At 39.2% G+C, this 21,555-nt stretch overlaps 1 protein-coding gene across 1 annotated transcript in view; it reads left to right on the top strand.

Annotated features, from left to right (window-relative positions):
- The first annotated feature begins 818 nt into the window (after window positions 1–818).
- The window catches only part of Pdzrn4 (PDZ domain containing ring finger 4), a 149,035-nt gene continuing 128,298 nt past the window's right edge, over window positions 819–21,555 (top strand). Inside the window, exon 1 of the mRNA XM_051189702.1 lies at window positions 819–1,139. Within this exon, the coding sequence (XP_051045659.1) occupies window positions 1,071–1,139 (69 nt within the window). The 5' untranslated portion in view covers window positions 819–1,070. The remainder of the gene's footprint in view (window positions 1,140–21,555) is intronic.

The following is a 21,555-nucleotide window of genomic DNA, read 5'->3' on the forward strand; positions in this document are numbered from 1 at the left end:
GGGTGTAAATATCGCCAGTGTCAGCGTCCTGAAATATTATATATGACTTTAATAAAATTACCATAAGTACTATATATGTTGGTAATTTATCTGAGGAAGTGCATTGTATTCATCTAATTTTTAAATATAGATCTACATGCATTATGGTGCTTCAAATGTCTGTTTAATGGACATGCCCTTATTATCTAATTAAAATATTTATTATTTGTGCCAGTATCATCTGCTCACATTTGCTTAAATATTCTTTATTTGCAGTAGGAGACTCTGTCTTGCATCTTCTCAGGGTGCTGGTCTTTACAGATAATCCACTCAGTCATTTCTAAAGGATCACACTGAAAACTGAAAGACACTCCTCCAATATACTCTCTCTTTTTCTGTCATCCTTTCCCATACCAACCCCATAATTTTCATTTGTTTCTGGGTTTGTTTTCTAAATTTAAATAATTTCTCTGATTCATCTTCCCTATATTAAATGATGTTGAAAACATTTCTTTGTTACAAAACATGGAGTTGTGAACTAAGTAATTTCTGTTTCTCAGATTTATTATTATCATGTTAAATGCTTATATCAATGGAGAAATTAAGTGTATGCTCTTTTAAAATGCCCTATTTTCAATCCCTCTACCCTTAATAAACAGAGATGGTATTGACACAAGTGAATTTTGTTTAACCACACTACATTTGCTTCTTAATTAGTGAATATTCATCTGTCATCAGCAGCAGCTATGACACCCCACCCTGCTAACATGTTCTGTCATAAATAATCAATGAGGCACTATTAATATTCATGAGCTGGAATCTGTGTAGTCATGTGCACTGATGCAGAGACAGGGGGAGTGTTGCCATGAACTGACTGGAAACTCTGTGTGTAGCGTGAGTGCAAGATACTTGGGAACGCGGAGAGCATGCACCCTGGCTTCTGCCTTCTGCTAACAGCGGTCTGTCTGTTTCTGAACCGAAGTGACTGATGATAAACAGTAGTCAAGTCTGGAGGGTGATTCCCTTGCAGTTCACTTGCCTTGCAGTTCTGGGGAAACTAGAAGATTTGTGCTCTCTCTCTGCTTCCTAGAATGGGCTGCAATTTGTGCACTTTTCAGAAGAGAGAGGAACACTACAAACTGCTGTACGAAGTTTCCCAGGTGAGTGCAGGTCTGCAAGCAGCAACCTAAAGCAGCCAGGCTTTGTGTTCATCTGAGCAATGGGAAATGATATCTGGCTTTCTTGCTTTTCGTGTCTTTCCGTGCATTTCAGAATCGAGGGCAGACTTGCTGTTTGGGGCTTTTTATTTGACGTTTGGGTGGCAGTTTTCAGTTTCCTTGCCACTCCCCCTTCAGATGACTTCCTGTGGGATTCTTTTTAACATTTTGTGTATCTGCTGCCAAGATGTCTGTCAAGTCAGAGGAACAGCTCTGAGATCCCTGACTGTAATCTTTTGAGAGACCTCTTTGGTTTTGGGATCATGTTGACATTTGAAAATCAATTGTGTCGTCTGCATAAGTATTGGGAGTTAATAGCTCTGTGGTCTCAGTGATTTTGAATAGACAGGAAAAGTTTCTTGCCAAATCTGGTTAGCCAGAGGAAATTATTTGATTAATGAGACATTTTGTTTTGTTTTGTTTGGGTTTGGTTTAAGAGAAAGACTTGGTATTTTTGTATAAAGGAAACTACATGACATGTCTTAAGAAAGATAAAATGGAATTATTTTTACTCTGTATTCTTGGATCCCTGTTCTATTTTCTGTCTATTTAGCACTATAAACTAATTGCAAGAGCTTATTACAGTGTGCATGTGTGACTTTGAAAAAAATCATATAAATTCAAATGTCTGTTTAGTGCATATCTGAGGGTTTTCTGGTTTAAAAAATAAAAAACTAGTGAATTCTATAATTTTAATATAACTATTTATTGACTATTTTGTAAGCTATGTTCACATGCAAATGTCTCATCTGGCAGAATAAAGTTTATTTCTCCCTTTTTCTAGTCTACCCCAAATATCACAGGACCACTTGTGTTTTTAGACAGTATTGCTAGTGAAAAGGCAGTGTTTGGGACATTGGTGGTCTATGGCCCAGCAGTAGCCAAGTGCCCACTGCCTACTGGCTCCCTCTGATTCCCCCAGACGTGATTCATTTCACAGTGGGCTAATTACAAAGTGGATTTGCTACACATGAAACAGCCTCCTCTGTTGCAATGTTAATGCACATTTTCATGGTAATGTGATCAGAGGCTCATTAGCCACTTTCCAAAATGATCCTCTGCATTAATTAAATATAAAAAATGATTCCTTTATCACCAGAGAGAGGAAAAAGAAGATTAACATTGTTAATTACACTGGGGGGCAATACCTTTGGCTTTCCTTTAGAAAAGGAAACCTATAAACTTGCAAGTGTGGGCTAAAGTGAAGCCAGTTCCCAGATGCTGGTTTGCCTTTGACTCTTGAAAACTGTCTCCAGGTGGAGCACTCTCCTTTGGTTTGCTTCTTAGAGTTAGACTTCCTGCATTGGTTTTCTGTGGTCCAGGAGCAGGGAAGTGGGTTTATCTATCCTTTGGTGGTGGTTTTAGCATTTCAAGTCCAAATCATATAGAAGGGTAGTGTGGTGGGGTGGGAACTTGCACCCCCAATTATGCCTGGCACATGATGTTTATATCCTAGGAGCGCAGGATTCCTGCATCCAGCAGGCAGCACCATGCTTGGCAGGAAGTAGGAGCCTTTGTTAAAGATTTAGACTGCTTCTCCTTGAGTTTTGCCTCCCAAGTGCTTCCCAAACCTTGAGCAAACAGCTAAGCCTCGTTATTGCCTCTGCCTGTACTCCTCCATCCATTTATTTTATTCTCTCTACTCCCGAGCTGTAGTACTTATGGTCTTTAATAACGGGGGGAAATGAAGGATTAGCTTCCATTTAACTGGCTTTCATTAGATAAGTTAAAGCCTCAGCCTTAAAGGTCTTGCCTGCCCTTTCCAAGAGGGACCCTCCTGCAGTGCATCTGCAGATTTGCTGGCTATTTTCATGGAGTTAATGGATAGATAAGGTATCAAAGGAAAGCAGTCATAGGCTCACATAATACACCAACGGGCTGCAAACTACTTTCTCTTCTTATTTGGAGAAAAGGTGGCTCAGAGCATCCAAGAAAGTGTGCATGTTCTTAACAAGGTGTTTGGGATGATATAGTTTCTAGCAAGTGCATTGAGATGAATCGACGCACACCCAACTGCCCCCAAACTGCATATCTTTGTATTTGTCATTCTGTATCACCTGTATCTTTGATTCTTTGTAATTTTTAAGAGCTGAGGGAAATTCTGGTTTATGGGGGGGAGAAAGGTGTGATAACACAAAATTAGCAGTAAATCTATAATGTGTTCCCTGCCAGCAAGATATATGTTTCGTTATGATAGAATCATTATGGTTTTGAACTTTCCACATGTCCTCTCTGGACTTAGGGAGCTGATAAACAGGCCAAGTAGAACAGGATTAGGACTGCAGGAAAATAGGTAGTGTGCTCCCCGAGGAGCCTATGAGACAGTTTAAATGACATACTCAGGTGGCAGGGATGTCATTTATATTTTGGTGATATTTTTTGGCAGGAGACATGGGATGTCCTCAAGAAAATTATTTTCACCTAGGGTTGTTGGGTGGGTCAGGGGCTAGTATGAAGCCACGAGGGTGACTCTAGGATGATGGGCTGGGACAGATAAGATCTTCTCACTAGGCAGTGTCATATACCTTTCATCTGCTGTCACATGTGCTAGGGCCACAACTGTTTTCTACAGTAATGTATTTTATGCAAAGTAGGTTATTCATTAACCTCTTAAGAATTAATAAGTGGGTGCTTTGAAAAATGCCCTTCTATTGACAAAAGCTGAACTGCCAATTTTGTATTAATATGATTAAACGGCCACCTGCACCATGCCAGTGCTGGATCTGGCCGGGCATTCCTAGCCCTATTAGCACCTGTTCTCCTGAGTGGCAGCCAACCCCAATGCCTCATCTAATGGCTTCTTAGCCTCGTTCATATAAACCAAGTGTATCTTTTTTGATCTATTAAATGATAGAAGTATCAAAGGCATGCTCAGCAGCATTGAGCAAAGTATTAAAATGAGCAAATGTTTAAAAGTTCATGTTATTTCCATAAAATGTGTTTATAAGATGCCACTTACTGTTTATAATGAAATGATTCAAAGCTCTGTTCTTACTTGCCAAATGAGAGAAAAGAAATTAACTCGCCTTCAACCTCAGGAAGCCAGAAGTGCAGTAGTATGGGTTTCTATGCAGAGTCAGGGTCATGACCCTGCTCTCATTTGAAGGGATATTTTTATACAAGACAGGGTTCTTTTATATATTTGAAAAACTGGGCACAGCAAAGAGGTCTCCCTTCCTTTCATCCATGAATCTGACAGATGGGCTGGATATAACCTGAATAGAAAGCACACAAATACCACTGGGCATGGTGGCTGATGCCTACAATTCAAGTATTTGGAGGCTGAGGCAGGAGGGTTGCTGTGAGTTTGAGAATTTTTCTGGACTACAGTGTAGTAGCCTGACTCAAAACAATTTTAAATTAACACAAATGATCACTTCCTGTGTTCTAAGACTGTCCTGGGCACTTTCTTCAAAACAGGTAGTTTTCCTATTATTTAAGAACTTGTTTGTTTGCTTGTTTGCTGTATGTTTCTGTCTACCTGTCTGTGCATATGTTCATGCATGTGTGTACTATGTCATGTGTGGAGGTCAGAGAATGACCTGGAGCTGGTCTTCCCTTCTATCATGTGCTTTCTGGGGATCCAGCTTGGGCCATCAGGCATGGGAACGAGTGCTGAGCAGTCTCACTGGCCTCATTTCCCATATGTTTTAGTGTTAATATGTTATGGTCTCTCCTTGCCTGCAGTGTTTCTGAAATCTATATAGTTTTGTAGTTATCTTTCTCTGAAACTGGTTGGAGAACCTTCAGCTACCTCGTTTGTCTTATAGTATGCAAGTGCGACTTGGAACTTCTTACCAACTCTCACCATATTTCCATACTCTAGTCTTATTGCTTTCAGATCCACTGACTGAAAAGAGATATCGGTGTATTTACTGACATCTGGCCTTCCAGATGATTATACTTCTACATCATTCTAGATTCCTCTTTCTTGCCACACCTTTTATTCAGTCTCTGCCATTGTACTAAGAATATCCATTTTAAGATTATTTAGTTGACTAGCCTACCATGACCACTATGCTGTTATAATTTTCTGTAACTTTAAAAGCTCCCAATAACTATCAAATGATACAGTTGTCCCACTGTTCTTTTCCAAGTATGAAGTGCAATTCCTGAAGTCCCGTACTTTGCTTTAAATCAACTTCCCAATCTGTACCCTTCATGCTTAGTCCCCTTTGCCACCTCTAGTCATATTTCCCTATTATTAACTATTCAAATTCATCCCTGAACAGGGAAATTTTAGGGATGATTGCTGAAAAAAATTCTGTCACCTCCCTAGGGGTGTGGGGAACCTCAATGTTGGCTCGTGATACCATATGACCAAGTTCTCCATTCCAATGAGATTTATTGTCTCACAGGGACAGAGGGTAGGGAATAAGAGACACAAGCAAAAGACAGGACAAGGGAGAAAGGGACATGAACAAGGGAAAGGGGGCAGGGGCATTTATCCTAGAAAGACAAAGGACTGCCTCTGGATATAGGAGACAGACATGGCACATAGGAAAATGACAGTTTATAAAGGTACAAGGGGAAACCCTGTGTTAGGATAAGGTGTTTAATTTTAATTGGACATATTAATTTGTTGAGCCAAAGGAGTCTTTTGATTGCTGGACTTCAAACTTTGATAGCTTGTCCTTGGCAGTCAGCCTCAGGAGGAGGGAACAGACCTTGGTGGCTAGCTTTAGGAATGTAATCTAATGAATTTTAGCAAGGCAGAGGTGCTATGCAATAATCCTCTTGTACACTGTAAAGATTTGTCTCTTGAACTGGCTTAATAAAATGTTGATTAGCCAGTAGCTAAGCAGAAAGAAAGGCAGAGTGATCAAACTAAGAATGAAGGGAAGGGGAAGGGCAGAGGGAGGTGACACATGGCCAGACATAGAGCAAGATGAGCATACCATACTGAGAAAGGGTACCTCCACATGGCAAGGTGTAAATAAAGGATATTGGTCAAGTATTTTTAATTCACATTCAGCCTCTCAGTCAGGTGGTGGGTTACAAAGTGTCTGCTGTAGGGGAACTCTAAGAAGCACACAGAGGGAGGAGGACTGAGAGTGGGTCTGTTGAGATTCTTTGTCTTCTCCTTCTCTTCATCTTCTTCTCCCTCTTCCCCCTCCCCCTTTTCCTCCTCTTCTTCCCCTCTTCTTTGGAGGAAGTGAGGTAGAAAGAGATCAGTGAGAGATTGTGTGTTTTAGACTGCTGGATGGCATGCTTCAGTAAGAATACATCAAAGGAAACCAACTTGGAAGCCACTGCCAAGGGCGAGTCAGTGTAGAAAGAACACGTGAAGAGGGAAACCTGGAGACCAGGTGAAGGGATAGCCAATAAGTGTCTGGCTTATGAGACTGTATGTGTTCACGGTGACAGAGAGCAGTAAGAGCAAAGTGAATCTGACAAATGGGAAGGAAACTGGGGATGAGACTTCTGGGCTCAGTCATGGTTCCCCCAAAAGCGGAATAGCAAATACTGTAAGCAAAACCTTAGCACAAACCACTCTTAGAGGTGGTCAAGAGAGAACAACTAAGAACGGGGAGAATTATGGATGAAACACGAAGACACAACCGAAAAACAACAACGGAGAAGAAAGTAAATTAAAGCAGGGGGATGAAAATGACCTGACTTGTGGGAGGAGCTAAGAGGAGAGAGTTCTAGAAAGCAACCAACACAGGCAGTGCTTTGGAGTAATGGGGAAGAGCAAAGAGTATCTGTCATGTGATTCCACGGCCCTTCTCAGGAAGAACCATTGGCCCCAGCTACTGGGAGTCCAGGCAGCTAAAGATGTTACTGCTGGCCACTTCATGGGCTTCTTAGCTATAGAGAACCAGCTCACACAAGGTCACTCCTCTTTCTGGGAGCTCAGCATCCAGCGATGACTGATGAAAACATAAAACATACACGGGCCTGCCTTCTTGGTCAGACTTGTTACATTGTGAATGTCATTTGGACTCAGGTGTTCCCTGCAGCCGTTGTTGGCCCCACCTCACAGTTCAGCCCTGCTACCCAATCCCACTTCTACCACCCCCACCCGCCTCACTCCTCCCACACCGCTCCAAACACACACACAGTTCAAGGATTACACTTAGTAAGGAACACACTTCAGCCTGTCTCAAAGTGCACTCAATGGGGCACCTGATCTAGTGATTACAGAAGATGTTAGTATGGAAATATGGAAGAAGAATAAAAAAAAAAAAAAAAAACAGATTAAACAACAATGAAGGTAGGTTGTACATCCCTGAAGTTCAGAGATGAAAGAGTATCAGAAATGGAGTTATTGCTAACATGAGTGTAGTTTTTTTCTCTTTATATTGCAAAGTTATTTAAATTGCAATTATTAAAGGTCAAAGTTGTCTTTGCTTTTCTTTTAAAATTAAGATCGTGAGCCATTGTGTTCAGATAGTGGTGAGTTCAATATTCAGCATGGAGAATGGGGAGTGTACTTCACTGGCAAGATGCTTAAGTACCATGTACAAGAGCCTGGGTTCAGTCCTCTATACCACAAAAAAAAAGTATCTTAGTTTCTTTGTCTAGACACTGTTTAATACAAGACATTTAGGAACCCTTCAGTATTAGCTTTATAAAAGACTTATTATAAAAATAAATAACTTGAAAATTAGCAAGATGTCTAAGCCATTATAGCTGCCTGCCACCAATCCTGATGACCTGTATTTGACCCCTGGAACCCATATGCTAGAGTGAACTGAGTCAAGGTTGTCCTTTTATCTCTACACACACACACACACACACACACACACACACACACACACACACCTACCTGCTGGCACACATCTGCACACACAAACAAATATACAAATATGTCAATGAAAGAAAATTTTTACATGTTTTAATAATTCCACTTAATTTATATAAGTTTAATAAGTAAAGTCTCTTTTCCTACTGGAAAAATCACATTTCATTAAAATGTATTATCATTACTTTAAATTCCTGCCACTTACTTAATTGATTTAGACATTGGAGGCCAGCCATCTCTAATTGCATAGCTATTTAGGTGAAAACACTTTCCTTGTTAGGTTACACACAGAAGAGACATGTTACTGAAAACTGAACCTGTAGGAATGCCAAAATAGTGTACTATTGAAATTGTCTGGACTGTTTAGGTGAGTAGGATAAGCTAATTAGAAAACTTTAATTTTAATTTTTATTGAAAAAATCTCTAAAATATGTGATTTACATAGTTACTTAACATATGTACAATTATTACTCATTTCCAGTCATGTTAGCTAGTAACAAATATTGCATATCTTTAGCAAATAGTAGTTTCTTAACTTTATAAGAGTTAAGTAATTAAGTATAAAGATTAATTGATAGTGAAAAATCCTTCTACAGCAATCAGCGTTTAGTACATTCATTTTATATAAGTAGATTCTCACATATTGAATCTTCACAAGTCATTTAATTGGGTGCTCAATCAATCTCCCTAAATGATGAAGGAAGGCAGCAGAATTAAATCAGTAGGCAATCAAGAAGAGGCCCTGGGTTGTGGTTCTGGGATTGATCTGTGCTCAGGAGATGTTCAGGACTCATGGCTGCAAATGGGAGCCAGAGCAGGCTCTTCCCCCTTAGTTAACCAATCTCCAAAAACTTTCATCTTTAACCATCTTAGAGCATGCATTTTTAAAAGTTTCAGGATTATTCTCATTGTTCTCAACAAATATCTTCTTCTTCTACCTCATAGATTGAGGAACCACTGAGTAGTAGTTCTGTCTTCACATTTACAATTCTAGTAATGCCTGTATTATTAGTGTTTCCTAAGGAGCCATTCGTAAAGTCATCATTGCAACCTGTTTCATTTCCTTCTTTATACTATAGCAATTTCTTCTTTCATAATCCCCTATCTCCCAATGTTGAATACTTGCTTTAAAAGGGTTATTATGAAGAGTTCCTTGTTCTTTCAATAAAAAGCTTAAACAGTAGCAGCCCCATGTTCTCTATGTTCTCTTGTTTCCATATGTAATATCTAATTGCTAATTTGTGCCATTCTGCAACAAGCTATAAGTCTTGTCTTATAGGTCTCTGTGCCATTTGCAAAACTCTTTTCTCTCCTGCCTTGTGTAGCTTCATAGAAAAACTATGGGGGGGGGACTTGCTCTAATCCCAATTTGATATTTTTTTGAGCTAACTACTCACTCCCAAGTCTCATAAGATTCTGCTTCCGGTACCTTTATTTAACAAAATGATATTTTCATGATATGTGAGCAAAGAGGAATTTCTGAAATACTCCAGTCTGATAAATCACAAGTGAAAGACCATCATTGTAATCAGTGTTCATGTTAATGTTTTAAGTAAAAAAGTTTGAGTGTATTGAATAATTGTGCCACATTTGCATTGTTTTCAACATTCTAATAGAAGGTATGGCGGATACAATAAAACTGTAAGTCAAAATGGAAGTCTTCAAGGAGAGTATCATCATGATGGAATTAAAGGCAGAGAGATACACCATGGCACACTGTGAAAGGGCACTTCTACCTGGGACATACAGTCTAAGGTACTTTGGGAAGCAACATGGCAATGATTACTATGGGATCATAACAAGATGGTCTTCATTAAGAGCCAAAGTCAAAGTCACACTCCTGTTACTCCTATAAATCCATTCAGTTGAAGGTATTTGGAGTCTAGAATCTATTGTGAAAAACTGTTGGGGGGAAGATGACTGGTAGGGCATATCCTTTGGAAAATGGGAAGAAAAGCCTGAATGAAGTCTGAGATGAGATTAGTACTGACAGACTTGCCTTGCAAAATAAATGATCCTGATTATGTGATCACAGGGTACTATGCACCAGAAACAGGCAAGTCAGATCATAGAACATGTGGAAATGCTTGACCTTTGATGAAGTACAACCATGCCAAGCTGACTGACAGTAGATAAGTGAGTGCATCATTGGTTCTTCAAGCATAATCTGTACTTCCTTGGTGACTAGTGTTTCAGGGGTTTGAAGCTAGCTTTTCCTATTCAAGTGTGACCTCAATGACAATGTTCTTCTAAATTGTCTTGTGAAGTATATTGCCAAATACTAAACAACCATGCTGTTGTAATTTAGTTATATAACTTCATTAGCCATTATTTAATGGATTAATATCAACTTGAAGTGTTTTTATTGAGGATTAAGTGAAATGATATGTTTGAAGGCCATAGCATATTCCAGAGATGCTAGAAATACTAGCTTTTCTAGTTTTATTCTCACTTCAAACTAACAATGACCTTGGGGGATAGATAACACCATACACATTCTACAGGTAAGAAAACAGAAACACAAAAGTAATCTCAAGACAAATTCATACTGCTAGGAAGGAGAACATCTTGAATTCCTATTAAGGGTCTAGCTAATGGTCAAATCCATATGAAGTTTATCACAAAACCACATGTTCCCTTCCCTTTGAATTGATCCACAACTATTGAGCATCTGGCACACAATGAGCATTTGATAAATTTGATAAAGGGAGGAGTCAAGTGTAGTGATGCAAGTCTATAACCCAGCACTTGCAAGGCTGAGACAGAAAATGAGAAATTAGTTATTTTTTTTGTTTGTTTTTGTTGTTGTTGTTTATTTGTTTTTTTTGAGACAAGGTTTCTCTGTATAACAACTTTCGCTATTCTGGAACTAGCTTTGTAGAACAGTCTGGCCTTGAACTCCCAGAGCTCTGCCTACCTCTGCCTCCCGAGTGCTAGGATTAAAGTCATGCACCCACCACCACCACTCTGCCATTGACAACCATAAATTTGATGCCAGTTTGAGCACAGTATAGCAAGACCCCATCACAAACAAAAAGGACGATATGCCATGGAAGACAGAAAACAAGGAAAGGAAAGGAAAGGAAAGGAAAGGAAAGGAAAGGAAAGGAAAGGAAAGGAAAGGATAAAAGCATTTTCCATTCAATAGATTCACCCTAAATCCCTGGTGTAGGGGAGAAAATACATTTTTCATGTATTTCACCATTTCCTTGACTACTCTGTGGAAGATGATTAATATGAGAGATTGACTATCTTTCCGGACTTTCTATGAATCCATATTTGGCATCCTTCCCAATCTCATGCCTTTCTTCATTCTCTCTTAACAGTCCACATTTTAGCTAAACCCCTATTTGTAAATAAATTGAACTTTCCCATCTTGTGGTCATTCAATACAAACTCTGTTTTGCCTAAAGTGTCTAAACTTGTTTAGAAAAAGCAAAACCCTTAGTTGTAATGACTCAATCCAGGTTCACTTCACCAAATTTTCTCTGACCCAACACAGACATTCTCTTCAGCAATGCTCCACAGTTTAAATACAGCCAGATACTTCTGTTTGTGCTTAGCTATGCTGCAATGTGGTAATATCACCATCTCATGCAGTGTCTGAGCTGGAGCAAGTTATCTAATACAGGCTATGTCTATGAAAGCAATTCTCAAGGTGGGTTTCCACCCCTTTGGTGGTTGAACTACCCCTTCACAGGGGTTGCATCTCAGATATTCTGCAAACCAGATAGTCACATTATGATCCATAAGAGCAGCAAAATTACAGTCATGATGTAGCAAGAAAAGTAATTTTATGATTGGGTGTCACCACAGCATGAGAAACTGTATTAAAGGGTCCCAGCACAAGGAAGGATGAGAATCACTGGTCTGGTAAGAGAAGCATCCCCACTACTCTTCAACTAAGTCATTGAAGTCCTCTGTGTGTGAGTCTGGGATTATTTCTCCCAGGTAACCTTCCTGGAATGTTTGAAATGAGTAAACTCATTTTTCTCTTCCCTAAGAATGCAGTGCTTACTATTTCTGCCATAATAGGCGTTAAATTTGTATCCACATGATTTTCAGGGGCATCTACACTAAAAATTCTTGTCTTCTATCTTGGCATCCTGAGACTTAAACCCAGTACCCAAACATGTGCTTCTTGACTCTATGACAAGTGATTAAATGGTGTCAGCAGAATGGTGTCGTGGAGGTGACACAGAAGTCAAGTGAGATGAGGTTTTGTCCTCTTCTGTTCAGCTGAAGCTAGTAATATAGGTTGTACAAACAGCTGCAGACTAGGACAACACTGGATCTGTAGGAGAAAAAAAGAAACAAAGGTCTCAGGTGGCTTTGTGTGATGATTTGCTATGGTATAGATGAGCATTTAAACTTAGTACTTAAAATAGGACATGTTTCATTTTTATATAATAAAAGAGTATTACTCTGTATGATTAAATAAATTAATTATTGATTTCATAGCTGCCATAATTTTTTCTTTTTCTTCCTTCTATGCTATAAAATATAATAAGATACTTGGTGTAAAAATAGTTTAACATGTTTGTTTTATTTTAAATGGTTTATAACCATTGGTGAAATAGTAAATGTGCTTGGATTATTGAACTATTTATTTTTACACATGCTCATCTTCAGGTTAACAAGTATTTAAGGTGATCATGTAAAATAAGCAATAAGCCACTGGAAATTCCCTTAATGATTATGCCTTTGGGTATCAGTTATTTTAGCACTGATGTGAAAATTTATTCATTGCTAATATTTTAATTGAGAGCATATAAAACAAAGGCTGTGAAAAAACTTTTTTTTTTAAATTTAAGGTATAAGTAAAATCTAATTCAAGAATACATTTTTCCAAGAACACCAAACTATTCTTATTGTAGCTATGATTTTTAAGAGCCAGGATTTTCAGTCCATAAAGGATGGAGTTAAAATGAAGATAATGTACCTTAAGTGGAGAGTGTTGGTCAAACTTCACATGGCAGGAGCTCATGGCCCACAGATAACTTTACATAGGACATCCAGAAGGGGTAGAAGTTTGTGTTTTAAATCTAAGGCTAACTTTCCTAACCCATGAAAACTAACTCTGAGAAGATTGCTAGCAAAATGCCAAGCATATTTGGGTGTTTGGAAGTGGGGGAGGAGAGGTGTCGTGCTTTACAGGAGGGCAGGGTGGAGGAGGGTGGTACTTTACTATTTCATTAATGGTAACAATTTGGGGAACTACATAGAAAGGTAATGTCCCTGTTTGAGGGTACATTCATCCAAACTTTACAAAAGTTTTCTTAAAACTTAAGTAAAAATGTTTACATTTTACTTAGTGTTTAATCATACTATATTGAATAAAGTTAGTGGATACAATTGAATAGTAGGCCAGGACAGTTTCAATTTAATATATTCATATGTGAAGTTTGGAGTAAAAGCTACAGAAAACTAATTTCCTTCTAACTGGTACAGACTATCTGGCTGGTTAGGCATTTCCAGTCCGACCTTAGCCAGGCTCAGTGCCCTTCAGAAATGTATAAATGTCACAAATTTCTTTATACAGTGCCCCTTGCACAGGAGCATATTAATAAGTGTAGCTAAGGGTGGCTGACATGGAATAAATAACTTTGTCCAGGTTTCTAGCTCATTTTGGATGCAAACTATTAAAAAAGTTGTCAAAATTAAGCATATTGATACAAAATGGACTCAATGATCTCTCACACTGTCTCTGCCGTCTCTCACACCATCTCTGTCATCTCTGGAGAGCAAGGTAACCAGGCCCTGGGCTGCAGGAAAGAGAACTGAGATCTCATAACTGATCCAAAAGAGCAATTCAAGACTTTGAAGGAAGTGGGTGCACAAACATCTTGACTGCTATTTCTAAGGCGCTCACACCCGTGTAGTAATCTTGATGAACTACAGATTTCTGACTAAGACATTGGCACTGTCTATACCGTGCCTTTGAACACATCAGTGGCATTATTCTCGGTGTGCTAATGTCTACTCCCAGGTGTGCCCCTTCTCTCCCCACCACAAATACACAGTTGTCATTTTCTGCCACGTCCCCGAAACAACTTCAAACCTGGCTCCTCCCTTTGACATTTGCTTTGCATTGGCAGCACTGAAGAATTCACAGCATCCTGGCCAGGGTGATCTGTGTTTTAGAGATTATGGGAAATTTTAAAAGAAGGGAAAGCACTTGCTAATTTGAGTTATAGACTCTTCTGTTTCTCTGCTTCATAAAGGTTTAGGTTTTAATATCCTGTACCAAATTACTGCCTTTAGAAAGTGCACAAGCAACAGAGAGGTGGCTAACCGGACCTTAAGTACTATCTATTCCTCCATCAGTGACATTAGCTCAGTAGTCATAAAATAGCAGCCAATAAGTGATGTAATCATCCTGGTGTTACCTTGAGTCCTCTGAAATGGTCCATGATTCCTAGCCAAAGAGGCTTACCTTAAATGTGTTGATATCTTCAAGTCCTACTAGACTCAAACTCCTTTCTTAAACTCTTATGCATAATATGATTTAATTTTTAGATAGAAATAGAAAACTCTTTTCATCCAGGCAAGTTCAATACAGTAACAATATACAGCCTACAGTGTCATTGACAACAGCAGATGGGAGAGGGGAGGACTTGGCAGAGGAGACTATAGAACTAGGGTCAGCCTCAACAGAGAACCCCAAGTGGAGAATGAGGTTAGGCTGAGGCTGAGCTGGCCTTACAGAGCTCTCCAGCCAGGGAAAGCGGCCAGGCCTCTGCATGGCTGCCTTCCCTGCTCTTGGATGTGCTTGCCCTATTGAGTGGCTGCAGCTTTGAACCATGTGGGCCCCTCAAGCTAAGCATGGAGATGCCAGGCGGCAGCAGCCTGTACCCCAGCCCTGGGGAGAGAATACTCAGTTCTGAAGAGGGAACCTCAGCACTCAGGATACACCAATTCAACTTGAGCCATGGGGCACACTTTCTAGTCCATAATACAACGTTCCTTCCAAAAGGATTTTAGTCACTTATAGGGGATGATCCGGCTCCTTGAGGTTAGAGTAGTGTTCTCCTCTTTTTCCATTTTGTGGTTAGCTTAAATCATTTTCTAAAGAGTGTCACTAGAGAATGTTTGGGGAATGTGACTTTGCAAGTGTGGCCTGTGGAAATGTGATGAATTATTGTGTATGGAGATTGAGTGCTGATCCGAAGTACTACAGCCATACAATCACTCGCTAAATGTGCCCAGGCCTATTGTTGAACTCTGCACTGCCACAGTCACCTCCTCTGGATGTTCTTGTCCCATGACTAGTGGCTTCAGATGTACTCATCCATCTTCTTGTCCCATTACATTTTGTGTGACTGATGTCCTGTACCCATTAAAATTGATGGGAAAGAACAAAGAAAAGAAAAATGTGCCCTTCAATTGATTATCCCTCTGAAAGAGCAAATGAGAATTCTCTAGTACCAACAAGAGATTTAGAGGGTGGGTTCCTCATTTGTTAAGTGCTTTAATTAGCCAGGTTTACCAAACAGTCTCCAACTCAAAGGGGCATCACTCTTTTTAGCTTTAAAAATCAGGGCCCTGGAATGTTTGATCTTTGCAAGATGAATTTAGCTTTAACCTTTTTTTTTTTTTTTACAGTCAGGAGATATTTTGATGAACAGTCAGCAAGACCAGGTGCCTTCTAGCTCACTTTTTTTTTTTTTTCCTTCTGAGAGTTATCAAAAGGACTTATTTTATGCTCTGTGATAGCTGATAATTGAATTTAAACCATTATTGTAAACTGAAGCCAAAAGCACAGTGATTTTGGAAGGCCTTATCTTCCAGGGTTTTCCTTGGATCTGTTGAATTTTATCTTTCTGTTCAACAAATTGCAGAACAGCAAGTTATTAATGAAATGTTCAAAAAATCTGTTTCATCATGTTATTCAGTGTGTTACAGGGTCAATGAAACCTGTACAGTAGCAGCAGCAGCTATGGGCTTTGGCCTCTGCCCCTCTTGACCACCAAGAGGTTCCTATGCTTGTGTTAAATAGCAAGGACTTATTTCTTTGGAGACATAATAGAGTTATAGGCTTTAAAGTACACATATGTGTGTGTGTGTGTGCATGTGTGTGTGTGTTGCTGTTTGCAAAGTTCAAGCAGAAATAAACTCTAACAAATAAAATAGATTGTTTTGGAGTGATTTCCTTGAGGGAATTTGACTGCCCAGGGACCTATGGAACAATTTCAATTTCAAAGGATAATATGGCCTCTGGGGGATGGGCATAGGAAAGTAAAAGACATTCTACCCTATTGACCTTGGTCACTAGGATGACAGAAGCTATTCTTGGGCTTTGACCATAGGGTATATCTGTGAACAGCTGTTAAATTGGCTTAGCCTAGCTGGTCCACATTTCCAGTAATCTTAATGACCGTATGCTATACAAACACTCGGACTATAGGACAAAGGGAAACACTCAGGCTTGAGGCAAGTCCTTTCGCTTATGTTAAACAATTGTGTTAGCCAGCACTGTATGCTACACCTTTCTGTGGCCAAAGAAATAGTTACTGTCCTTGTGGGGGATAACAGCCACTATCCCCAAAGAGCTACTCAGCAGTTGCCATGTGGCCCATGGACCTGAATTTATTATTTGATTAATTCTAGCTAATTTAAATTGCCATAGCCACATGTGACTAAAAGGTGACATACTAAGCCACACAGGTCTGCACATTGTTAAGGAGTTAGTTATACTCAATACTACCAAAATGATATGCTTAAACCTTCTAGTCTATATCAGAATTATAATTTTCCCTTAGCATTTAAAATAGTCTCTGTGACTTGTTTTGACAGTCAGACTAAAATTTTAAAAAATAAGAAAGGCATCTTTATAGACTGAGATAAGATATAAATTTCAAAAACAAGCATAAAAATATTCCACAAAAAAATAAAAGCAGTTTAAGACCCTAGAAGAACTTGATTAGAAAACATGGTTAATAAATACTCTGGGTACAGAATTACACACACACACACACACACACACACACACACACACACAAGATAACCTTGTCACTTCATAAGTTATAGACCATGAAAGCCAGAAATCTGAGACATAGTGCCAGCAGGGGACAACACATGGGTTCATGAAATCTACTAAAGGGACCACTGTGTCTCTAGGCCTTAGAAAAACTGCCACCACTTTTTGGGTAATTGTGAGAAAGTCCGATCCCCTTTCAACTGTCTCAACAAGACCAAATAAAAAGGTTATGATAACAATAACATTCTAAGAGCAGGGCAACAGGCTAGCAGCTCAGCTGTTTGTATTGTGTATTCTTTTTGTTTGTTTTTATTTTTTGTTTTTTGTTTTGTTTTGTTTTGATTTTTGAAACAGGATTTCTCTGTGGAGTTTTGGAGCCTGTCCTGGAACTAGCTCTTGTAGATGAGGCTGGTCTCAAATTCATAGAGATCTGCCTGCCTCTGCCTCCCAAGTGCTGGGATTAAAGGCATGCATCACCACCACCTGGCTTATTGTGTATTCTTTAATCATCTCTGGGGTGTCTATCTGTCACACACACCAACCTGGGAAAATCTTTATGAACTGCCATCTCTTCAAAATGCTCAGTGTATTTTTCCTCTACAATACTTTTGTAGGTCAGTAAATTTTTCTTATATAGTCAGTATTCTCACCAAAATGTTTGTATTTCAGAGTCATGTTTCAATACTAAACTAATTTTATTTTAATGGAAAAGCACCGTCTTCCTTGGTGAAAGTAGGCATGGTTTTCCACTGCAGTTCTAAGGAGGGACCACATTCTTCTCAACTGAGTCCCTCACCTGCCCCACCCCACTGCCTTGTGCAAGTTGCTGAAGCCTGGGGTTTCTCTCCTGTGTCCCATCCTCCCCTCATCCTCATCTTCCTTTAGTACCAGGCCTCTGGTTTACTGAAGTCTTGCTTTCTCACAGTTACCACTTTCTACACTTCAGGTCTTTTTGCCCCACCGACACTATCCTGTTTGTTTGTTGTTGTTTCTTTGACCCAGAGTTGTCAGTGTCAGGTTTGCCTGTATCTGCAGAACACAGTCAGTTACACCTTCTCAGAGAGTACTAGATCCCCAAAGCCTCCCAGCATCACCCAAACTGGAGCCAACCATTTTCTTTGCTAGGCCAGTTGGCTTCATTCTTATCCCGGACATTTTAAGTTTATAAAGGAATTAGTAATTATGTCCTTAGCTATTGCAAAACATTTTGAGTCTTCTTTCCTATGGCTACATTTCCCAGATATCTTCATCTAAGTGGGTCAAACAGGGCATTTCCCGGGATACAAAGACTAAAACCAACTGAAGGTGGTAGGGTCTTATCACTAACTACCCAGCTAGTGAGTGACTCAATCCTGTTGTTCTCTTGATAGTAACAAAATAACAAAAGAAATCAGTGAGGATACTATGTCTAGAAGTATTACTGGCATCTGAGTATTAAGGAATAAGTGTCAGTTGAGTCAATAATAAATTAATAAACTAAGGCATGTGAGGAGGGGGGAGAAACAGAGAATGAAGAATTACTACTTTTTATCAGACTGAATGTAAATCCAAAGGAAAAGGCAGAGCTGAACATTGTGCCTAGGTTTCCAGTATTGTGTAGAGAAAGGGAAAGTTAAACTTGCAGGAGTTATTTTCTTTGAATGCAGATGAGCTTTTATCATTGTAAAGAAGCCCTCTGGATCTGATTATACTGAATACAGTCTCGTGTTCTCCATTGGATCCCGTCTAATTATTCTCATGTGACTGTATTGTTTTCATCTCTTGTAATATTTTTTATTATCATGGGTCCAAAGCCCACCCCTGGAGAAAAGGTAGCAGCTCCAGGAAGTAGAGAGACTGGTTAGTCTGAACATGTCATGAAGTACATGCCACTGACTGTGCTGTCCTCCTTCATAAACATGTAACACGTAAGTTGTACGGCTCAAATATGACTACTCAGAAAATGAACTGGAAAGTTTGGACTGCTTTTTCGGGTGTCAAGTGGGGTGGGAGTGTAATGGCAACATGCAATGTTTTCCAAGCTGTAAAGATGATTTTATGTCAGCCCTTCTAGCAGACGCTGAAATAAACATTTAACCCCTCCCACTTTATAAGAGAAATACTCAAGCCACAAAATGATGAGTAAAGTTTTCTCTCCTTGACTCATACTCCCCCTTTTAGCCAAAGAGAGTAAAGGGTTGGGTTGCTCTACTCATTTGAGTTATATATTTATAACTAATGTCTAGGGACCTAAGATCCATGATTTTTTTTCTGATACCAGAATCATGGTATTTGTTTTAAATTAAATTAAATAATTCAATTTATGAGTTTCAAATATATCTCTTATAGATAATTAAAAAGCATTAGTAACTTTTGTGGTAATTAATAATTAACCCAGTGTGTGATAGTGACCATCCAGTTATGTACCCACATTTGCTGAAATATTTTTCTAGATGGAAGAAAAGACAATGGTTCTCAAGTCATGAACAATACTCCGTGGGGACTTAACATCTTCAGAGTATGTCCTTATGCTCTGAGACAAAATGCAATTAATTGCTAACTCGGAAAGGAAGGGGAATGATGACTGATAGAGGTACAGACAAAGAAGGATGAGAAACAGCCCAGCCTGGTGTCCTTGGAACATCCAGCAGCAAGATTTGAGAAATCCTGAGGACTCTGAGTTAACTTTTCTCTAAAAGTGAGAAGTTTGATGATGGGTTCTAAGCACCATGGTTTACAAGTGACTAAAAGTATGCTCCCAAAGCTTATGTGCTAGAACTTAGTTTCCAGTGTGTTCTGGTGGAGGAAACTTATGAGGTGGGCTTGATAGAATGTAGCACATCACAGGCCACCCTCAGAAATGAGTTAATAAAGGTCTAGCAGAGAAAGTTAGTTCTCCTGAGAATGTGTTGTTATAAAGTGTTGAGGCCCTTCTGTACCTGGCTCATTCCTGTTCTGCTTGTTTGGCATGTTCTAATGCAGCCAACAGGAGGACTGGAACAGATGGGTGCACCTTAGACTCAGTCTCCAAAGCTATAAGGTAAATTAACCTCCTTTTGTAATAAAGTAGCCAATATCAGATATTCTGCAACAGTGAAGACAATAACCGGTTAAGGTTTAAGAGATGGCTCAGTTAGAAAAGTTTCTATGGCACAAGCACCAGGGCCTAAGTTCGGAACCCTACCATCCATATAAAATCTGGGCATGGGGATGTGGGAGGCAAATCCCTAGACCTTATTGACCAGCCAGCCTCATTGAATCAATGAGCTCCAGATTCAATGAGAGATGGAGAGCAAGGCATATACCCTACATTAACTTTTGGCCTCTAGATGCATGAGCATACATGTGCATGCATGCTTGCATGTGCATATATGCACACCCACCAATGAGGTATGTTAGCAAGAAAGGACGGATGATTTTAACCCTAGGTTATAGTAATGTAACATTCTTGGTTTTCATTCAAATTACATATGAGCCTCAAGACACAAAATTGAGTTGTCTGGAGGAATCTGGAAAGTTGAAGAAGACAAACTAGGTTCTATGTACCCAGGGTACCCTCTGAGACTCCTAAAGATGCTAAAGAAGATATGAGCATCATAGAAAATTCCAGTATCTAGGCAACAAAAATAAGAATGTGGGCAGGGAGTTGGCCTGGAAAGGAAGCTGTGAAGGGACCTGAACATATGATACAAACTGATGCAATTTTTAAAAATGCCTTTTCACATGTAAGTTAGAAATGTGCAACATTGAGAGTCATTGAAACTCCATATGCCTCTTTTGGCCAACACAGTAACGCAGCTTTCAGAAATAGAAATGAACATTCCGAAATTGGAAAACATGCCTTGGTCTGAATTCTGGGATGTATTTCAGCATTTTCACATGGCAACCTTTTGGCTAGCCATTGCCAGACTTAGCTGTAGGAGTATTTCTGGTGCTTGGTGCTTCATCCTGCCTACAACTGGATCCAATTCTAGGGCTAAGTATACACAGGGTTTTCAATACCTCAATGAATAGATTTATGTGCCACAGAATTCTGCTATTCCAGAAATCTGCTATGAAAAAGACTCTGAATTCTGAATGCTTATTAGATACTATAAATCATTTTGCTCCACAACAAACATCAATTTAACTGTAGTTCACATACCACAATTCATGAAGTAGATTGATTTTAGGAGGTAGTATAGCTCAGCAACACCTACATTCAGAGATGTTGGGAATATTATCCATTAAATTAGTTTAAGAAAATTAGAAACTTCTGGTTCAACTACAGTTTTGCTTGTTTTTACTGAAGGGAAGGAAAAAGTAAAATGGCCTTTGTTCCAGCAGATGTGACTTAAACAGTTCTATTCTGCGTGAAATTGAGAAATAGATAGTTTTCTTAGCTTGATGGATGGAATGTGGGAGATCATAGCTGTGCTTCATTAGGCTTTGGTGAATGAGTGGTAAATTTTCCCTATTTATACATTTCTGTCAGAAGATCATAAACATAGCCTTCCTTGCACATGTTTTTATTGTTGATCTTTTTGTTTATAAGTTGGTTGCAGCCTTGACAAGAGCTTACTCACAAAGTCAGTAAATACCCTGGTTTTTAAATATCTAAGTTGAAATTAAGAACAAGGAACAGCCCACTTTTTACAATCTGTAGTGCTGGG

The sequence above is a fragment of the Phodopus roborovskii genome, unplaced genomic scaffold, assembly GCF_943737965.1.
Source record: "Phodopus roborovskii unplaced genomic scaffold, PHOROB, whole genome shotgun sequence".
NCBI lineage: Eukaryota > Metazoa > Chordata > Mammalia > Rodentia > Cricetidae > Phodopus > Phodopus roborovskii.